At 37.1% G+C, this 20,547-nt stretch overlaps 3 protein-coding genes across 7 annotated transcripts; all 3 read left to right on the top strand.

The window, feature by feature from the left end:
- Window positions 1–2,371: 2,371 nt before the first annotated feature.
- On the top strand, window positions 2,372–8,590 carry LOC103405442 (probable CoA ligase CCL8). The gene is made up of 17 exons (XM_029097941.2): window positions 2,372–2,704; window positions 3,585–3,751; window positions 3,846–4,034; window positions 4,503–4,692; window positions 4,790–4,878; window positions 5,020–5,089; window positions 5,285–5,337; window positions 5,481–5,588; window positions 5,900–5,998; window positions 6,294–6,386; window positions 6,518–6,595; window positions 6,943–7,047; window positions 7,271–7,361; window positions 7,492–7,565; window positions 7,714–7,893; window positions 8,226–8,279; window positions 8,369–8,590. The coding sequence occupies exons 1-17, from the start codon at window positions 2,575–2,577 to the stop codon at window positions 8,417–8,419; spliced, it is 1,821 nt and encodes a 606-aa protein (XP_028953774.1). The 5' UTR covers window positions 2,372–2,574; the 3' UTR covers window positions 8,420–8,590.
- Window positions 8,401–14,883, top strand: LOC103405443 (AUGMIN subunit 4). 5 transcript variants are annotated; one of them, XR_011577705.1, is made up of 14 exons: window positions 8,401–8,536; window positions 10,032–10,236; window positions 10,402–10,449; window positions 10,559–10,669; window positions 11,132–11,479; window positions 11,701–11,800; window positions 12,177–12,222; window positions 12,622–12,715; window positions 12,836–12,907; window positions 13,062–13,120; window positions 13,205–13,424; window positions 13,505–13,556; window positions 14,417–14,494; window positions 14,567–14,883. XR_011577705.1 is itself a non-coding variant. In XM_008344445.4 (14 exons), the coding sequence occupies exons 2-14, from the start codon at window positions 10,099–10,101 to the stop codon at window positions 14,642–14,644; spliced, it is 1,293 nt and encodes a 430-aa protein (XP_008342667.1). In that variant the 5' UTR covers window positions 8,401–8,536; window positions 10,032–10,098; the 3' UTR covers window positions 14,645–14,883. The 5 variants fall into 5 exon arrangements, 4 of the variants coding, with proteins under 4 accessions (XP_008342667.1, XP_070672642.1, XP_070672641.1 ...); XM_008344445.4 differs by having other exon boundaries at window positions 13,356–13,424; XM_070816541.1 differs by having other exon boundaries at window positions 8,410–8,536; window positions 9,784–10,236; window positions 13,356–13,424.
- A 3,353-nt stretch (window positions 14,884–18,236) lies between these two features.
- LOC139193418 (uncharacterized) lies at window positions 18,237–18,677 on the top strand. Its single transcript, XM_070816428.1, has one exon. It carries the CDS (start codon window positions 18,237–18,239, stop codon window positions 18,675–18,677), a length of 441 nt encoding a protein of 146 aa, XP_070672529.1.
- The last annotated feature ends 1,870 nt before the right edge of the window (window positions 18,678–20,547 follow it).

The raw sequence follows: 20,547 nt of genomic DNA, 5'->3' as shown, positions 1-20,547 counted from the left end.
AATGTTATGACACTGCTTTCCACACTCCCAACACTTTTACAAATATCATTTACCAAACGTCTAACTCACTTGTATACTTGTTTGGGCCCAAATTTACATCATCGGCCTGTGCAATCAAGGTCGTTGAGTGAGCATAGCTCTCAACCGTTGGATGGAAAAGTGAAGATAGTTTTGTTGTTGTTAAAAGATAATATTATGGTTTTTATCATAATAATTATCTTTTAATTATCTTGACAGATGCGAATTATATCTCTAAGCAAGTGGTACAGTTCAAATTAAGTTGAGATGTGTGTAGATGTGTGGAATAGTCAAAGTAAAGTGATGTGATGGGATTAGGGTGGTTTTGCAGATAATGCAAAACTACCAGCCATGATTTTTTATGCATGCATGTGATAATTTCATTAAATGCCATGCAAAAGTTGGAAATGGTTTGGATGGATAAAGATGGCATGAAAAAGGGTTTATTTTGATGGTTTCCACGTGGAATGCAAATGACCACCAAATGGCATGTATCCTTGGATTTTGGCGGGTTTTTTACCGAGTCTTGTGGAAGTGAATGGCTAGGCTTGCATGTTAATTATCAACATGCTTTGGTTCCAGAGTCGTTGAGGCCATTATGCATGTTAATTATTTGCATAAAATAAGGAGATAATGATGACATCTAGAAGATAGGCTGTTGCTTACCTTGAGAAGTGTTTGACTGGGACTTTGGCTGATGAGTGTGAATTGAAATCAAATCCTACACTAGTGTGAAGTCGTACCACACATCTGTGTCTATAAATACAAGGTTGCGAACACCATTGAAACCCTTCCAATTCAACACACAACTGCCCTGCCCAAACTCTCTTAACAACTTGAGACTTTTATTTTCTCTTTTCGCTGACACATCTTCCGTTGGCATCAACAGCACTATGAAAGCAACCGATGATATCTTCAGTCGGCATAGATAGCTTTGTCGCCGTAGAATCAGCCGATCTCGCAACATCTTCCGTTGGCATCAACAACACTACGGCGAGGATGACTGGTTACCTATCCAAGTCTCGGTTGAGAAGGGTTTCCGAATCCTTATTGATCGAGGTCATCTCATTAGCCTTCTCGGCGAAGTGAGGTGTTACAGCTTACTGAGCTCGACGCATTGCACGTCGAGTTATTTTATGATTGGATACTCTCAAGTAGGATTTAGAGTTCGGCATTCAGACGGCTGAACCACGTTCACTATTAAGACTCATATCTGCTTTGAGTATTTGTGCCCTTACACTTTTGTGTCGATTCGGCGTGAGTTTACTCTGACGAATACCATCATTGTGACCGAATTCGACGACGACGATTCGTGAACTTTGTAAGAATAGTAGCATTGTCTTCAGGTTCGAGGACCCAAGAGGCCGAGACGTGTTCCTTTCTCGGCCGCAATCGCAAGATGCAGAAGTCAGCCGCGTACCCAACGCAACATCAACAAATTTACTCCTCGGCCGAGCTCGGCCGACGAGTTGGCATGCCCCGCATTCACCGAAGGACGTAGTTAGCTTATAGATTACTCGGCCTGCGCGCCACGTAGGCTTGGTAGTTTTTTAAGGTCAATACTTTACAACTCATTATTTTCTGCAACAACAACAACAACAACAACAAAACCTTTTCTCACTAAGTGGGTCGGCTGTATAAATCCTAGAATGCTATTGCGCTTGGTTATATACCACGCCTTCCATTAGATCTAAGTACCCTATGTCATTTCTTAGAGTCTCTTCCAAAGTCTTCCTAGGTCTTCCTCTACCCTTTCGGCCTTGAACCTTTGTCCCGTAATTGTATCTTCTAACCAAAGCATCAGTAGGTCTTCGCTTCACATGTCCAAACCACCGTAACCGATTTTCTCTCATATTTCCTTTCAATTTCGGCTACTCCTACTTTACCTTGAATATCCTCATTCCTAATATTATCCTTTTTCGTGTGCCCACACATTCAAAGAAGCATTCTCATATCCGTTACACCTATTTTATGTATGTGTTGACGCTTCATCGCCCAACATTCCGTGCTATAAAGCATTGTTGGCCTTATTTCCATCCTATAAAATTTTCCCTTGAGCTTTAGTGGCATACGATGGTCACACAACACGTTAGATGCACTCTTCTACTTCATCCATCTAGCTTGTATGGTTGAGGTCTCCATTCAACTCTCTGTTCTTTTGCAAGATAAATCCTAGGTAGTAAAAGCGATCGCTCTTTGATACTTTATGATCTCCAATCCTTATCCTAACTCATTTGAGCATCCGTTTGCACTGAAGTTGCATTCCATATACTTTATTTTTGACCAACTTAGACCAAGTCCGTTGTATACAAAGCTATCAAATACCAAATAGCCTACCATTACAAGTTAAAACCAAAGCCACCGTATACGGACTCCCTCGTAAAGTTGTGTGTCTTTTGCGATCAAACCAAACCAAACCATCAACTTTTTGAGTGAGGTTTGAATGCTGACCAAACCAATCTTCCCTTCTGCTACTTCTTCAACAACCAACATCAACTGCTTGTTTCACTGACGTACGCACCAACACTGCCACCCATTAATACGCTCCACCTAAATATGCGGTCGACCGCGCCATTTAATCTCCTCAACCAACAATTTTTGAGCACACTCTGCTCCTCGTCCTACCCACCTTCTCTCAGACGCACCCACGCTTTGCTCTGGTCGTCGCACTCTCCGCACTTCTCCTGTAAGTTCGTTCCTCATGTTGTTTGATTAATTAGTTCCAATGTGCTTGTTTGGTTGCTGAGAAAGTTGGAGAGAACGCAAGAGAATGAGAGAAAGAGGGAAAATGTTGTAATTTTTTTTGGGGTTTTGAGAAAAACTGGAGGGAAGGAAAGGTCTGGATGAGATTGGGGTTTCTGGGTTTCCTGGATTGTGGTCCATTGTGAAGGGTTTTCATATAAAAATGTTTTCAGTGGGTAATCAAACAGAGGATTCATATTTGTTCTATGTGAATAATTAGGACGAAACGTTTGTGGGAAACTTATGTTTTAATTCTCTTCCAGCCGGACCAATTCCTTTTCTTTTCGATGTTTTCGTAGCAACACAAACAAGATTTTGCCACTGTTTTTCCTATGAAAATGCAGTTGGATGCTTCTAGTTGATCAAATTTACCGCATTCCTTTGAGCAGGATATTTGATTGTTGATATCTTCTATCAGATGCACCGGTCACTTGGAATTTTTACTTGACCCCATCGAAACTGTAATTTTGTCTTTGGATTTGCGGATGAACACGATATGCTCCTTCAAATGTCCTTCACTCTTTCTCCAAATTTTGTTTCTGCTATGAGCTTACTTGTGAATATGATGTAGAATTCAGTACTGTCTGCGGAATTAAGTTTGGCGATACATGTTATACTGCAATTTGTAAAGAATCCTATTTATATGTCTCTGTCAAAGTTGCAGGTGCAATGTTTGCCTAGTGATAGTTTTCTTGCAAGGGCTGAAGTGAATCATTGTGCTATATGAAGCTAGAAGTTAGATGTTTATTTATTTATTTTTTGGTTAAAAGTTAGATTTCTATTTAATTAACTGTTTCTTTTTTTGCATTTTCAATCCATTACAGCATTGCAATCTGGTTCATCCATGGAGGAGTCAAAGGTAGTTAATCAAGGGTCTGCTACGCGTGATAGCATTGCTATTCGATCTGATCACAAGAGTTACAGTTACAACCAACTAATCTCATCTGCATCAAGGATATCCAGATTGTTATCTACCGGTGAATTGAATGATGTGAGTTTTAGTTTTTACTTTTCCCTTAAATATTTCCCCCCTCCTCTCCTTCCCAACAATATTTTAGCTTATTCTTAGTGTCTTTGGTGTACAGACTTCTTCAGCATCGATTGATGGTGGGAAAGGACAAGAGAACCTTGGAGGGGCTAGAATAGGAATTGTGGCTAAGCCCTCAGCTGAGTTTGTTGCCGGTATACTTGGGACATGGCTAAGTGGAGGTGTTGCAGTTCCACTTGCTCTCAGCTATCCTGAAGTGGAGCTCTTGCATGTCATAAATGACTCAGTAAGTTCCCAAATCTCCATCATTTTGCTTTTCCGTCTCAACGACTTTTGTTTTCCTCAGCACTACTAATTGAATTAGCTTCTTATTAAATATTAACATATTTTTCATAATCTCTAAATTAGAAATCTAAAATTTAAACCTGTTGAAGTGGACATGGATCATGAGCAATAATGTTGTTGTTCATATTCAAACAGAATTATGTCAGCCCAATACCGTACTATTGTTTTCATAGGTTTCTACCATGTTTTGTTTCCAAATTTTCATTAAAGTGTAGATTCAGAAAGCTTGCTGTATAGATTAACTTGTTATGATCTCTGAAAAAACATGTCCTAAGTTGGAAATAGAGAAGGCCTATATATACACTAACTAGTCTTAATCCGTGCCGCCATACCTTATCTTCATCCTGTCTTTTTGTCTTTTATTATGGGCATAAATCTACTGGCCCTTAATCATTATCTACATTTACAGGATGTCTCAATGATACTGAGTACTGAAGAGCACATGCAACTCATGGAAAATGTTGCTGCTAAATGTGCTGCCCAAACTTCTCTTATTCCACCAGTTCCCAGTAGTTCTTCACCAGAAAGTGGAGCTGGTTGTTTACAAGCAGGAGGAATAGATGCAGATGCAATTTTTCACCGGAATATAAAACAATCAAGTAAGAGAGATCTTTTGTCTTTAAGAATACGTAAATTTATCTTCTGTATTGGGATGCTGTCATTTTTATTGTCATGCTGTCATTTTTTGTTGTGCAGGTGAGGATCCTGCATTAGTCATATACACTAGTGGCACAACGGGAAAACCGAAGGGAGTTGTTCACACACACAAAAGCATTAGTGCACAAGTATGCACTTTATCTATCCTTGCAAGCAAAGATTGAGCTATATTTCGTTTCACCAATAGAATGGTTGTCTGGTTAGGCGTAGGATGTCGATTGGTGTTACTTAAGGTTCTAAAATTTTCCCTGATGTTAACTCAATTTCAGGTCCAAACCTTGGCAGAAGCTTGGGGGTATACATTTGCTGATCAATTTTTGAATTGTCTACCTCTACATCATATCCTTCAATTTTTGTGCATTCGCTTGCAAAATTGTAAAGTTTTCAAATGCAGCTTACTTTTAGCTAATGTCTTCAGTGTCTTCCGTTTCTGTTAGAAATTCGATTCGAAATTTTAGTTGTGCATCTAATTGGTATGTGGCTTGGATAAGTGGTCTGAAACATGCTTTAATGGATCCTTAACCTATAAAATACATGTGCATGGGCTTTTCAATGCTGTACTTGCCCCTCTCTATGCAGATTCCACGGTAGTATTTTTGTTTTCTTTGGTTGCTTTGTGAACTGTAGGCTTTTGCCATTGTCTTCTGTGGAGCGTGCATGTTTTTGTGCATGTGTCTTGTTGAGCTATTCATGACAGTTCTGGTTGTAATATCTGTTTGTGCTGTTGAAGGTTGAGTTTATGCCAAAATTTAGCGTGAGGGGTATTTGGCAGAGGTGGCGAGAAGCATATCCAATTAATGGATCTAATGCAGATGATGGCATAACGGTCTTTACTGGAGTAAGTGCACTTTGTATGTCAAGGATTTTAATGCTAAAGAAGCTCACTATCTATGCAACATGAAGATCTATTGCAGGGTGTAACATATTATAATTTCACTGGAATTTAAAACTTTGGGAAATGTCGTCTTATTTTAAACATCAGTTATCTGCTGGCTGTTCATTTGTTTATTGGTTTTATAATCTTCAAGGCATAAATTGAGTGGTAAACTTGGTATGCATCCTTGCATTGCATGTCTCAGCATACTGATTTAGTTGCAAAATAATTATCTTTATTTAGTTGGGCTGCAAGTTATAGCTATTTTTGTGTAGGTTCCAACCATGTATGCTCGATTGATACAAGCTCATGAAGCAATGGATCCAGAGCTAAAAGCCACCTCTGCCAATGCCGCAAAACAGTTGCGTCTAATGGTAAGTAGCCTGAAAGCTGTTTCTTGACCCAGTAACATTTTTGTTTTTAATTTGTAGTATGAAGTAAGATGCTTTTTTTTTTTAAAAAAAAAAAAAAAAAAAAAAAAAAAAATTTTATTGGATCTTTACCGGAAATGCATATGACAGTCTATAACTTAGATATATCAGCTATAGCCCCTGCAGTGAACTACCCTATTGTTGTGCAAAAGGTTCCTTAAATTCAGATTTGGTCGTTCCTCTGTTTATGAGTCTTTGGTGAATGCCCATAACTAAGAACCTTATTTATTTGTCATAGATGTGTGGTTCCTCTGCACTCCCTCTTCCTGTAATGCAACAATGGGAAACCATCACAGGACATCGTCTTTTGGAACGATATGGCATGACAGAGGTAAGTGATATCCAGTTTCATTACTTTCAATTTACTATTATCACTTTTTGAAGAGGCCGATGCAGTTTAATATTTTCCAAAACTGAAAAGATGAGTTAAGCTTATACATATATGGTTTCCGATGTTTTTAGTTTGTCATGGCAATATCAAACCCCTTAAGAGGTGAGCGGAAAGCAGGCACGGTTGGAAAACCATTTCCGGGTGTGGAGGTGAGTGAGCTACAGGTTGCAAAATATACTTCCGGTAGCAGTTTAACTTTTAAAAGCCTTGTGAAGGAAGCTTTTGCTTATGCAGAATTTTTAGTTGCTTGCCCTCGAACTGAAGGGAGCCACTGATAATAGCAAAATCATTAGCATTTAATTGGTGGACTTTTTGTTGCTTATTCACAAAGACTAATTAGTGGTCTTTGAAACAATTAGTAAATTGTTGATAGAATGTGGTGTGATGTCTCACAATTGAGATTGGAGATTATACTATCTTAATAAGAAGTAACTACAAATTATATACATATATATTTATGTTGGACTTTCTCAATATAAATCATCATCTGTTATAGGTAAAGATTGTTGCTGAAGATGAAAGTGGAAGTGATACTACAGGCGTGGGTGAGCTGTGTGTCAAAAGTCCGTCATTATTTAAGGAATATTGGAAGCTTCCTGAGGTAATTTCTGATATCATAAAGTTGATGCTACATGCGATAAAATACCCATACTCCACATGCCCACTCACTCGCACACACCTTGCGCGTATATGTTTGTGAGATGTCCAATAGTATTAACTTCTGATTTAAGAATGTAAAATGGAGTATATACATTATCCATATATGGCATAATTATATTTTGAAGAATCTCAACAAATTTGTCACCGTTATGGTCGTTGTCTAGGTAACAAAGCAATCATTTACAAGTGATGGATACTTCAGAACTGGAGATGCTGGTACAGTGGACGAAGATGGGTACTACATCATATTAGGACGTAAGGATATCTATCAATAACTCGCATTCCTGTGATTTTGATGCTTGTGGTTAACAATGCAGATATGTAAAGGACTTTTCGCTTATGAATTCATTTTTCTTCTTCTCTCCTTTTTTATGACATTTATCAGGTACCAGTGCTGATATCATGAAGGTTGGTGGATACAAGTTATCTGCGTTAGAAATTGAATCAGTTCTTTTACAGGTGGGTTTTTGTACCTCCATTCCTGTTTTGTTATAGACGTGCAACAATTTCTCTCTTTGCGAGTCAATCTATAGAAACAAAAAACAGCAATTAAAGTGCTGAATGAAGTATTGAATCTTTCTAACTAAAACCACCCGTTTTTGTGTAGCACCCAGCTGTGGAGGAGTGTTGTGTGTTGGGTTTACCAGACAGAGACTATGGAGAAGTTGTTTGTGCAATAATTGTGCCAGGGGCGGAAACAAAGAGGAAGCAGAAGGAAGAACTGAAACCTGCTATAAGCTTGGAGGAACTATCCTCTTGGGCCAAAGACAAACTTGCACCATACAAGGTATTATTCATCATCATTCACATTTTGTTTTTCTTCGTCCAATTAGAGCTGTAAGACCACTCTAGTTTTGTCGATAGAAGCCTTCGGCAATTCTACTATGCCTTTTGAAGTTGCTAGGTCAAGTTTCCCCGTGTTCATCCATAGCTTGCTGGTATCGGTGTTTGCCATTGTAGCTATATATACTCCACCTTTATTCCTTTTTGTGATTGTGGGAGGGGATGGAAGGTGGTCAAATTCTTGATGAAAAAGTATATAACGTATCCTTTAAAAACACATATTGCAAGTAATGAAACCATATTCGCACTACAAATAACTACGTTACATGTTTCCAGATACCAACGCGACTGATTCTGTGGGATTCACTACCTCGGAATGCTATGGGAAAGGTATTTTACTTTTTCATTTCCATATTTTCTATAAAAGCATTGCACTTTCGTATTTATTTACTCATGGACTTGTAAGGATCCGATCGCAGGTGAACAAGAAAGAGTTGAAGAAAACTCTGGCTCCTGACCAATCGACTTGATAGGAAACCGGAAAAGGAAAGGAAGAATATCTGTCTGTTCATTCCCTTCTTGTGTATATATCTGAATAAAGAACAAAGGATGAAAATGTACGAGTGATTCAGTAAAACGTAAAGACGGTATGTCATCCTTGAAAAAACATATTACAATTGAAATTCGTTTGTTCATTCAAATTTATAGAACACGGAAAATTGGGCAAGAAAATTATTTTTAAAAAAATAAAATGAGGCGCCACCACCCAAGAAAACAGCACCTATTTTTGTTCTCCGTTTATTTTTTGGTAAAATCTGTACTTTAACTTTAAATAACTAAAAAGTTGACGAAATTAACAAAACTAATCATAAAGACAATATATAATGGGGTGTGATATCTACACATTCTATTTTACTTTTCATATATCTTTTTAATTTTCGGCCTTCAGATCAGATGAATAGAAGAAGATCAACGGACAGAAATTATCAAGAATGTGTGAGAAGTAAAATATGGTGTGTAGATATCACACCCCTATATAATATAATTTGAAAAAGCTGACGAAATTAACCATAAAGACTAGACCTGGCATTCGTGTCGTGTTTTTCGTGTTCGTGTAGTTTTCGTGTCATACTCGATATCTTAACAGGTCGTGTCGTGTAACACCTGTTAAAATAATCGGATAAAATGATCTGACCCGAAATCGACCTGATAATATTAACAGGTAATATGACCCGACCCGTTACCTGTTAAGGAAAATATATTTTAAACCAATAAATAATCAAATGAAAAACATAATACTAAATAAGTATATACATATCATATTGTCACATCCAAAACATAAAAACGCATTTTTCTTTTAAGTATATATTTACATACCCAAAATAAAAGCATAATAAAACAAACATTAGAACATTACAAAATATCAAATGTTCAAAATATTTGCAAAATTAAAGACATTGGAACATTAGAACATTGGAACCTTGCACATTTTCTTCCAATCAAACCCTTCAATTTTCCTCAATCACCATGGGAAACATGTTAAGTAAATTTATCTTAGTAATGATAATAATGAACTCTCATAATAAAAATAAATAATGATTATTTAAAAAAAAAACTTATATAGAATAATAATACAAAACTATATATTTAATATAGAATATATTGTATATATTAATATGGCTATTGTATTTTATAATAAATCTTTTAGTAATTAAATTTTAAAATTATCAAAATAATTTTTTTCTTAACGGGTTATCCATGTATTACCCGCATGTATACCTGTTAAGAACTTGTTATTAACGGGTCATCCGATAATGACTCGATTAGTTATCGTATTGATAAAAAATCCGTTATTTTCATGTCTTTTTCATGTCTTATTACCGTATCGTGTCAGAAACCGCAGGGTCTAATAAACAGGATGCACAACATAATTGAGAACTAGAGCCGGTTAAAGGACAAAAACTAAGCGCGTTACAATTAAGCCTCTTTGTGTTAAATTTATGAAGAGAAACGACATCGGTTAGGAGTCGAAGGCGAGGGTGTTTTTGGTAAATTAACTTTTGCTGGCGGTTGAAGAAAGGTCGGCCGGCCTGAGATTTTAAACTACTGCGAGACTGACTCTTGAGTGGAATCCTCAACAAGGAAGAAGAAGAAGACGACGACGACGTTTTGGGGATCGAGTGGGGGCGAATAGTAGAAGCTTAGGAAAATGGCGAAGGGACTGCAACAACAACAAGGGCAAAACCTGCCATCGGATTTGACCCAAGTCATTGATCAGCTGGAGCGCCACTGCTTGGCTCCCGATGGTTCTCTCGTCTCCAAATCTGCCTACTTCGACCTCCAACTCGTACTCTCTCTCTCCCTCTCTCTTATATATGCACACATTTTCCTGCCTTGTTTGGTTGGTTAGAAAATGTGGCTGCAAACCATAACAAGCAGGTTGTGTGACTGCAAACCCTTTACACAATTTACAATTGATTTGATTTTTTTAAAATGTGGACTGTTTCTGCAGGCAAGGGAGGAAATGTCCCGGGAAAGATTGCGATACTTGGAAGCCATGGTACTTTTTTAATTTTTTGGGTTTGTGCTGATTGCACTGGTTGTTCTTTATCTGGCAGTGATTTTGTAATGTGTGTGTGTCTGTATGGTGGGTTTGGATTTTGATGTAGGCATTGTATAGTGAGGCAATTGCAATGGTGGAGGAGTATCAACAAGCGGTTTCTGTGGCTAACCTTGGAGGCATTCGGGATCTACAATTGGGCTTGAAGAACCCTCCTCAGGTTTCAATTCGACTCGCCCATTGATCCTGCTTTGTTGTTTTTGATTTTGAGATGCATTTTACATCAAGTGTAGTGAAGTCATGATTTAACCTTCTGATCCTAATTCCGAACAAATTTATAGTATTTTGAATGTTAAATAGGAATCTCATTTTAGGTAATTATCTTCTTTCTATAGTTTCTGTATCAAATAGAATCTATAGAAGGATACCATTGAGCTTCCATGCAAAAGACCACAGCCCCCATATGATTTTACAATAGTGATATGGATGTTCGTGCAAAAATATTAACTTTTATTTAACCATTACTCTAAAGATATCGAAAGTAATGGATTTGTATATTTGATTAACATTCAATGACATAAAGCGAACTCAATCTTTGTTAATTGCTCAAATGCGACCTCAGTATTCTATTCTATAATTGAGTTATTAAATTGTCTAAAACGGGTGAACCTGTCTATATCAGTTGTATGAGACATTAGAGCATCGTATGATCGTTTCAGAAGCAGCTCAAAGACTGAGGCTTCCTCTTATCTCCAAAGATGGTGAAATTCACGAGGAAGAAATTGAAAAGTGTAGTACCATGTCACGCAGTTCTCTAGAAAGTACCAGTACCAGTGTTACGGTCAGCTCAAGCTCCAACTCAACAAATTATAATGCTGTGACTAGCACTGCTAGTGGCGCAAACAACAATATTTCTCTTAGTGCAACTGAAACTGTGGAATCTGGGGTTGGTGGTATTCCCAATTGCTTTCTTGGAATAACACCTGCATATTTATGGCAAACACAGCTCCTACAAACACCGTTGTCAATGGTACAAACCTCATTATGGTTCCAGCAATGATTCACTTTCTTTTTTATTTTCCATTTTATTTACTTATGTTTTATTTTCTCCATCCAAACATATCTTTTCTTTATAGAATCTGTTACTTTTACTTGTTTGTACTTCCATAGCAAAAAGATCTAACCTTGTCTTAGTGAAGCTGTCCCTTATTTATTGGAAATTGAGATACATCTACAATGTTTCAACTGCAGGATATGACAGAATACCAGTTGTGTCTTTCCCAAGAGATTGAAGCTCGTTTAAAAGCTAAATGTGATAAGCTAGCTGATGCCTTTATAATGGATGACATTGGTATCTATCTCTCTCTCTCTCTCTCTCTCATGTATGAACTGAAATCCATAGCCGTTGCAAACTTATAATGTATCATTGATCTACTCTGAGGCCATAATCAACTTTTGTGGAAGTCAACAACTGTCATTTGTGTCAAAGTGTTGATCAGAGGCAGTTCAATTTTGTTTCTTATATATTCTGGAGAGAGAATATCCAGATTGACTGCTCTAAAGCGTCAAATGCAAAAATTGGTCTGATGATATTCTCTTTCCGGGAGGGGGCATGGGGTGGTTGAGTTTACTAATATCTAAAGTTAATTGTGAAATTATTATGTGCTTACCCATGCATAATGCTAATGGTTAAAGGCATTATTAATGCCACTGCTTTGTTGCTGCAGACTCGTCATCTGGGCATCAAAATTCAAGTTCTCGGCTTCCAGAAAGGTTTGAGTTACTCTCTCTCTTGATATAGTTTTGGTTGTATGAGAATTCCTTTTCACATGGAGAAAGATGCTTTTTAGCCATGCTTGGAAATCTATTAGACGTTTACAATAGTCTGTTACATAAGCTAGTAGAAGACTGGAGTAGTTGCATTTAAATTTTAAAGAAAATGCTTAACTACTCAGTGGCTCAACATGATTATCGCCTTTTCCTTTTACTAAAGTATTTATAGTTCATTCTCAGCATCAGTATCACCTTCCATATTTCCTGCTCTTTGCTTAAGTGCAGTGCAGTGATAAACCAAAGATTGTGGTGAATCTATAAATTTCTAGAACCACTGTTCTAATATTCTGCTATTAGTGTGACCCATAATTTGTTCCTCTTTTCTAATGACTTTATCAGGGTAAAGTTGATAATTGAGGAGATGGAAAGGGAAGAAACAGCTCTGCGGGAAGATCTATATTCCGCAGATAGAAAATTTGCTGAATATTATAATGTATGAATATAAATGAAAAAACATTGTTTCATGTTCTTGAAGTTTCATACCAGAGCATTTTGTTTTGTGACAGTATAGTTTTTTCATTTATTTATAAAGTTGTGTTTCTGCAAAACCTAGGTCCTGGAGCAGATACTGGGAGTGCTTATCAAGCTGGTCAGAGATTTGAAGTTGCAACATCAACATAAATATGTAAGATTCCAATAATTGTGATGGTTAATGTGTTTTTAATTACACTTAACAATATGCCTTGAGCATTTTTTTTTTCCAAGTGTCCTTTCCTTATGATTCTGTATTCCACGTTGTTGAGCATTCTTGAACCTTTATTACAATTAATGATTGATAGGACGGACTGCAAAAAACATGGCTGTGCAAAAGGTGTGAGACCATGAGTGCAAAATTGAGGTTCGTTACGTGGTTTTTCGCACTGTAATTGTGTATTTCTGGCATTAATGTTGCTTAATGGTCGTTTTCTATATGTTTATGAAGAATGCTCTTTGTGACGCTTCTTGTGCAAACAGACGACATTCATCAATCACCACTGGCTGTACTTATGTTTTCCGTTTATTGGATCAAATAAATGAATAAATTAATTGTATGTCATGACTATAATTTGCTGGAGTGCTTCATTTTATTTCAGGGTCCTAGAGCATGTTCTCCTTCTGGAAACTTATACTAAGGAATCAATACCGGCCCTACATAAAATAAGGTACCTATCGATGATTATTTCAAAGTATGTGTGGCTTACTGGTTCGAGGTTATTTTAATAATTTTATATCTCATTTCTAGGAAGTATCTCCTTGAAGCTACAGAGGAAGCTTCTATTGCATATAATAAAGCGGTATGATATTCTAGTTCATCTCCCTCTCTTATTTACTATGTGGTTTTGCGCTCATGCTTTCATGAGTTGCTTTTATATGTATGTGCCCCAGCACAGACATTTATAATGATTTTGACTATCATTCAAGCCTTCTAGCAGCACTGTAGGCTGCTTATTGTAATATTGTATTTTCCCGAACGTTTTACTTTTAGCTTGATTACTGCAGTGTTTCATGTCTATTGTGCCTGCTTGTCTGTAAGTCATTGTTGTTTTAAATCGACATCCAAAATCTATCAGGCTATAAATTGCTTGAAATTTTTGTAGTGTTAGGCTTTTGGGTTTTCTTGACAAATTTGATGAGATAAGAAAGTTTTCAATCTGCCGTTATTTCTATATCACTTGTTACTGGTTATTTAGAGCAACTCCTATGGGCTCCCTAAATGAGCTCATAGCTAAAATTTAGGAGAAAAAGGAAAAATTAATCTCCAATCACACTCCCGATCACGCTCCTAGTATAGAAAAACCTGTAGGAGCTCCAAAATCTATTGGTTCAGTCATTATCTCTCCCTAAATTAGCTAGCATGGTAGGAGTAGAAATTTTCTAGGGAGCATCTTATATAACTTTCTAGTCTTCTTAGCTAAAATTTGCCTTGAAAATATAGAGCATGGTGGGAGATGCTCTTGACATTGTAGATATTGTGAACATGGGGATGCTCACGACATCTATAGAAAATGCTTAAGTTGCTAATATATAGTTAAGATATGCCGAGCCAAGTGTTCTGACATGTATACAACTTAACCTCATCATTTTGTTACTTTTTTCCTGCATCTCCCCTGCTGGCTTTCTTTATTAATATATGATTCATCTTTCTTTTAACCAGGTTACACGTCTTCGGGAGTATCAGGGTGTTGATCCTCACTTTGATACAATTGCAAGGCAGTACCACGATATTATAAAGGTAACAACAATGCGTACAGTTGTACATTACCTGTTTCCCGTGTGCAACGCTGATATGAACATCCCCTTGCAGAAATTGGAAAATATGCAGTGGACAATCCACCAAGTTGAAATGGACTTGAAGCGACTCCCAGATCACGCAAATGCATAGAATCACCGCACGTTGGTCCTGGTTGGTGTGTCTTCTGAGTTTCCTATTTTCTTGTAATGGGCCCATGCGTCCAACTGATTCATCAGAATCATCACCGGCATGCTGATTGTTTAGCTTGTGACTCTAGTTATAAGCAAGATTGGTCATAGACATTTGAGTAGTGTGTATAACTCTGCACATTAAAAGAATTGTAAACATCTCCCCACCTATGTGTTCTATACAATATGATTTTGCGGATATGATCACGTTTACATACAAGCCAATTTTCACTACTGTCTAAGCGAGTACAAATTAAAATATCATGTCCCCGACTCTCTTAATCGTGATGTATCAAATGTGAAGACATACGAACACAAATAAACATAAACTTCGTTACATGCAAGTCTCTCTTAATTCACACAAACATAAAGCTTGGAGCCGAACAAATAACCTCGTGTTCGTGCTGGTGAAATATTCCATAATTAATGTCAAACATTGTTTGGTAAACTATATAATGTCAAACATTATATTCACGGTAGGGTTAGCATGATCCAAAACCTAATACCCAAAAATAAGACAATTTCTTAATCTTGGGACAGAAATAAGACAATTCCCCACGACATGCACACGCCATGCACAATAATCGAACATAAATATGATTTTTTCTACACCTTGAAGTGACTTAATTGTCTTCGTATATAAATGGGTTATTTCCTCTAATTTTCTGATTTCTCTCTACTCTCTCTCCCTCCTCTCTTCTCTCACTTTCTCCCTCATGCACTCTCTCTCCCCTTCTCACTGTGCACACATAGTGCACAGTCGTCCTGACCAGCACCTTCCAAATTGAAGCCACCACCAATTTCATCTTGTCCTCAAGAGTCAAAAACACCTAGCCTTGTCACGAATCTCATCCCCGATCGTTGCGATCGAAACTCAAGCAGGTCGTGAGTTTTTTTGAACATTTTCTGGCAACACAGCAAACAATCGAGGCTCGAGACCACCACAACTGGACTGGCATCAAGGATGGGAACAAAGCCCAGTCATTAAATGCTGGTGTTTTGTTGGATGAATTTTTCATGATTTGTTACGTACATGACATGCACATGATATGCTCATAGATTTGAGCCAACCTAAAAACTCAGAGATCATAGCTCTCTCTTCGAAATCAGAAAAATGACGTCATCACCTATCTATATACGCTATATACACACCACATGCACATCATATGTACAATACATGCACTTGATATGCACATAACTAGAGATCGAGCAACGAGCTGCTTTTCGCATTAATAAGAAACTTTAATGGCAACCTATTGGTATAGTGGATACAATTAAAACATAATTGCTACGTGTATCAATCATTGCTTAACTGTGCACATGAAAAACATGATACTCATTGTCGTTATTTCATGGACATGCATGATCCTCAACGTCCTCTAAGCTTTTTTCAATTTTTTTTTTTTTTTGCCGAGGCCAACTAGGTTGTGGTCATACTCGCTAAATTTTGAGGCACAACATACGTGCATCATAACTAGTGAACATTTCTGCTTCTCATATTAAGATGTAGCCATACACACCATATGCACATTGCAGAAAAAATTTCACAAATTTTTGCAATTTAACACTTGAACCAGAAATTGTTCCATCCTAGTTTTTTAGCACGTCAAAACATGAAATTTATTCCACAACCCATGGCCCCTAACATGAAACACAAACCCTAATTTAACTTCTAAGTATTAACTCATCTTACAAACAACCCATTTATTTCGTAGATCATTGATGAAGGAACTTGGAACTAAACACCCTACCTTACTATGCCTGCCGAAGCTTCAATCGTGGGAAAGAATGGAACTTTCTGGCCAAAAGAGAAAATATGGTACAAAACCCAGCTCACTCTTCTCACTTTCTCTCGCATCCATTTGTTGAAAATTAGAGGTATGAGGTCAACCTAAAACCCAACTCACTCTTCTCACCTCTCTTTGGACTTCCCTTTCTTAGAAATCAGAGCTCAACATAGAAACCCAGAGCTCATAGAGCTCTCTTGACATCCCTCTCTTCCAAATGAGAAAATTGATGCAATGGACTTTTGATTTTTAGTATTTATATGTTGGTGTTTTAGTAATTTCGGTTTTGTGCATGGTGTGCATGGCCCGTTTGTCCTATTTTTGTCTCGAGATTAAGAAATTGTCCCATTTTGGGGTATTTCCCAATATTTTATTTTGTATATAAGTTTGAAAGGCCTAAAAGGTATGTGTCAACATCGTTTATCAAAAGGATTAGTAATTGAAATGTCCCCTAAAACGGTCATTTGATCTCAGTTTACCCCTTAAAATTGGTTTTGTCTAACTTTACCCTCTGAAACTGACGTTTTCAACTATTTTTGGTCTCATTTCACCCCATTCCATTAAAGAATCCTTAAAATCAAGAGTATTGTTGATATTTTAGATTTTAGGGTTTAGTTAAGTAAAAGCTTATTAAGTACACATCTCTTTATATTTGCCTCCTGAGTTCAATCGATTATTTTTTTGGTTTGGGAAGTATTTTAGGCTAGATAGTTTAATGGTTTTTGTGAGATTATATTTTGTGCAATTGATTTGAGATCATTTCTTTATGGGTGAAACTTTTGGTTAGACCAATTTCGATGAGAAAGATATAATGAAATAGGTTGATCATGTTTTCTTTCTATTTTAAGGAGTAATTTTCAAGTGCAAAGTTTCGAGCCAATACATGGATGTCTTTCAAGTGAAAATGACTTTAAGAAAATGCAACCCTTATTTTGGTTGATATAAGATTTTTCTATTGATTGAATAATTTATTTTACACTGGCCCCAAACTCATGGATTTGAATTAGAGTTGTCAAAAAATGGAACTGAAATTGGTTTAGTGTGTAGGCTAGAGGTAAATAGATTTATAAAAAGTAAATGTCTACCATACCATTGAATTTAAGGGTTCTTTAACGGAATGAGGTGAAGTGAGACTAAAAAAGAGTTAAAAATGTTATTCAAGAGGTAAAGTGAGGTAAAACCAATTTCAGGAGGTAACCTGAGACTAAATGGCAGTTTCAGGGGGCATTTCGATTAATAAGCCTTTTTCGAAATAATCATTTAAATGGACATGTGGGCAAGGAGAAGTTATTCATAGGAGGAGATTTAAATGGACATGTGGGGTAAGGAGACAGGCAACTATGGAGGTTTTCATGGTGGCCATGGTTTTTGTGAGAGAAATAACGATGGGGAAGTCATCTAGGATTTTGCAATGACATACGATCTCTTTTTAGCCAACACTTTCTTTAAGAAGAGAGAAGAGCATGTGATCACCTACAAGAGCAAGTCACCAAAAACACAAATAGATTTCCTTTTAATGAGGAAGGGTGATCGTATAACTTGTAATGATTGCAAAATTATACTGGGAGAGAGCTTGGCAAACCAACATCCCTTGTTGGTGATGATGTACATATAAAAAGAAATAGAAGAAAGAACTAGACCTTGAAGTGTCCAAGGACTAAACGGTGGAATCTAAAAAGAGATATCAAAGAGAAAGTACCCACCCAATGCGTTTGGGATACATACGCTAGCTAAATGTGGGATTCCATGGCTAGTTGTATCCGAAAAATGGCAAAAGGGGTATTAAGAGAGTCCAAGGGGTTCGCTCTACATCAAAAGAAATCTTGGTGGTGGAATGAGGAGGTACATGCAAAAGTTAAGGCTAAGAAGGAATGTTGTAAAGCCTTATACATGGATAGAACCGACAAAAACTGTGAAAAGTATAAAATAGCGAAGAAGGAGGCAAAGAAAGCTGTGAAAGAAACAAAGCTAGCATCATTTGACGATATGGATAAGCGATTGGATACCAAAGAAGGAGAGTTGGATATCTATAAACTAGTTAGAGCTAGGGAAAGGAAGACAAGAGACTTCAACAAAGTAAGGTGCATTAAGGATGAGAATGGAAATGTTCTAGCTACAGAGAACGCAGTTAAAGATAAATGGAGAGGGTATTTTCATAATATGTTCAATGAAGAATATGAAATGAGTACTTCTTTGGGAGTTGAGTAACTTAGAAGAGTGAGAAACTACTCATTCTACTGCCGAATCAACAAGTTAAGTGTGGTTGTAGTTTTGAAAAAGACGAAGAATAGAAAGACATTGGGCCCAGATGATATACCGATCTAAGTGTGAAATGTCTTGGGAGAGACGGGTATAGCATGGCTCATAAACCTTTTCAATAAGATTTTGAAAATGAAGAAAATGCCAAATGAGTGGCGAAAAAGCACTTTGGCGCCTGTCTACAAGACTAAGGGCGACGTACAAAATTGCATGAACTATAGGGGTACTAAGCTAGTCATACAATGAAGCTCTGGGAGATAGTAATTGAGCATAGACTAAGGCAAGAGACATGGGTCTTAGATGATCAATTCGGGTTCATACCAAGGCGCTCAACCATGGAGGCAATCTATCTCTTATGAAGATCGATGGAAAGATATAGAGATATGAAAAAGGATTTGCACATGGTCTTTATAGATTTGGAAAAAGCGTATACTAGGGTCCCAAGAGATATTCTTTGGAGGATTTTAGAGAAGAAAGGACTACGAGTAGCATATATCCAAGCTATAAAGGATATGTACGATAGAGGAAAAACTGCCATAAAAACTCATGAATGACAAACCGAAAGTCTTCCCACAATTGTAGGGTTATATCAAGGCTCATCTCTAAGTCCTTACTTTTTTTCATTGGTAATGAATGAGTTAATGAGACATATCCAAGATGATATTCCTTGACGTATACTTTTTGTAGACGATATAGTGTTGATAGATTAAACTCAAGAAAGAGTAAATGTGAAGCTTAACCTTTGGTTGGAAGTATTGGAATCTAAAGGTCTTCGCATAAGTAGGTCAAAGACAGAGTATATGGAGTGCAAGTTCAGTGGGAATATAGGTTCAAATGATTTAAGGGGTGAGGATTGGAGATAAAAAAGTACCAAAGAACGGACGTTTTAGCTATCTTGGATCTATCTTGCAATAGAACGAGAATTGAATGGAGGTTTTAATCATACAATATCAGTTGGATGGATGAAGTGGAAGAGTGCACTGGGTGTGTTATGCGACCATTGTACACCACTGAAGCTCAAGGGAAAATTTTATAGGACGACAATAAGGCCAACAATGCTTTATGGCATGAAGTGTTGGGCAGTGAAGCATCAACACGTACACCTAATGAGTGTAGCAGAGATGAGAATGCTTTGTTGGATGTGTGGGCATACGAGAAATGACAAGATTAGGAACGAGGATATCAGAGGTAAATTACGAGTAGCCGAAATTGAAGATAACTCGGTTAAGGTGGTTTGGACATGTGAAACGAAGACCTACTGATGCTCTGGTTAGAAGATGTGATTACAAGACATAGACTTAGGACCAAAGGGGTAGAGAAAGACCTAGGAAATCTTGAAAATAGACACTAAGAAAAGACTTGGACTACTTGAATCTAACGGAAGACATGGCATAAAACCGAGCGTAGTGGCGTTCTAGGATTCTTATAGCCAGCCTCACTTCATGATATAAGACTTTGTTGTTGTTCTTGTTGTTTATCAAAATAATCATTTCATACCAATTGTGCATGTTCAGTTTTTGGTTAACAACCAACTGCCAGTGCCCACCACCACTAATCACAAAACATGAAAGACTGATATTTTTAGCCGAGGATTATGACGTGCAAATTTGGTATTTAACGGTTATCTTAAAGACTTAAGTGTGGTTGAGATCACAATAAACTAGGATCCAGGTCTTAAGCACTAACTGGCACATGTTAAATGATGTAAGTTTATCTGGGATATTATGTAATTGGACTTCAATTAAGAATACTTTACTTTTGTTATGTTTGGATAAGGGATTATCAAGTACCAAGAGATTTAGGCCACATTAGTAACCAA

This window comes from Malus domestica, chromosome 17 (assembly GCF_042453785.1).
Source record: "Malus domestica chromosome 17, GDT2T_hap1".
Taxonomy (NCBI): domain Eukaryota; kingdom Viridiplantae; phylum Streptophyta; class Magnoliopsida; order Rosales; family Rosaceae; genus Malus; species Malus domestica.
The sequence above is the reverse complement of the archived record's forward strand: the minus strand, read 5'-3'. Positions and strand labels throughout refer to the sequence as shown.

What these genes read in the sequence shown, in the direction of transcription:
- LOC103405442 (XM_029097941.2), top strand. Translation starts at nt 2,575, where the DNA reads ATGCGGTCGACCGCGCCATTTAATCTCCTCAACCAACAATTTTTGAGC. An exon ending in CAAAACAGTTGCGTCTAATG is followed by an intron (nt 5,999 to 6,293) that starts GTAAGTAGCCTG and finishes TATTTGTCATAG; the next exon opens with ATGTGTGGTTCCTCTGCACT. An exon ending in TTGAATCAGTTCTTTTACAG is followed by an intron (nt 7,566 to 7,713) that starts GTGGGTTTTTGT and finishes GTTTTTGTGTAG; the next exon opens with CACCCAGCTGTGGAGGAGTG.
- LOC103405443 (XM_008344445.4), top strand. Translation starts at nt 10,099, where the DNA reads ATGGCGAAGGGACTGCAACAACAACAAGGGCAAAACCTGCCATCGGAT. An exon ending in TGCGATACTTGGAAGCCATG is followed by an intron (nt 10,450 to 10,558) that starts GTACTTTTTTAA and finishes ATTTTGATGTAG; the next exon opens with GCATTGTATAGTGAGGCAAT. An exon ending in CTTTATAATGGATGACATTG is followed by an intron (nt 11,801 to 12,176) that starts GTATCTATCTCT and finishes TTGTTGCTGCAG; the next exon opens with ACTCGTCATCTGGGCATCAA.
- LOC139193418 (XM_070816428.1), top strand. Translation starts at nt 18,237, where the DNA reads ATGGCAAAAGGGGTATTAAGAGAGTCCAAGGGGTTCGCTCTACATCAA.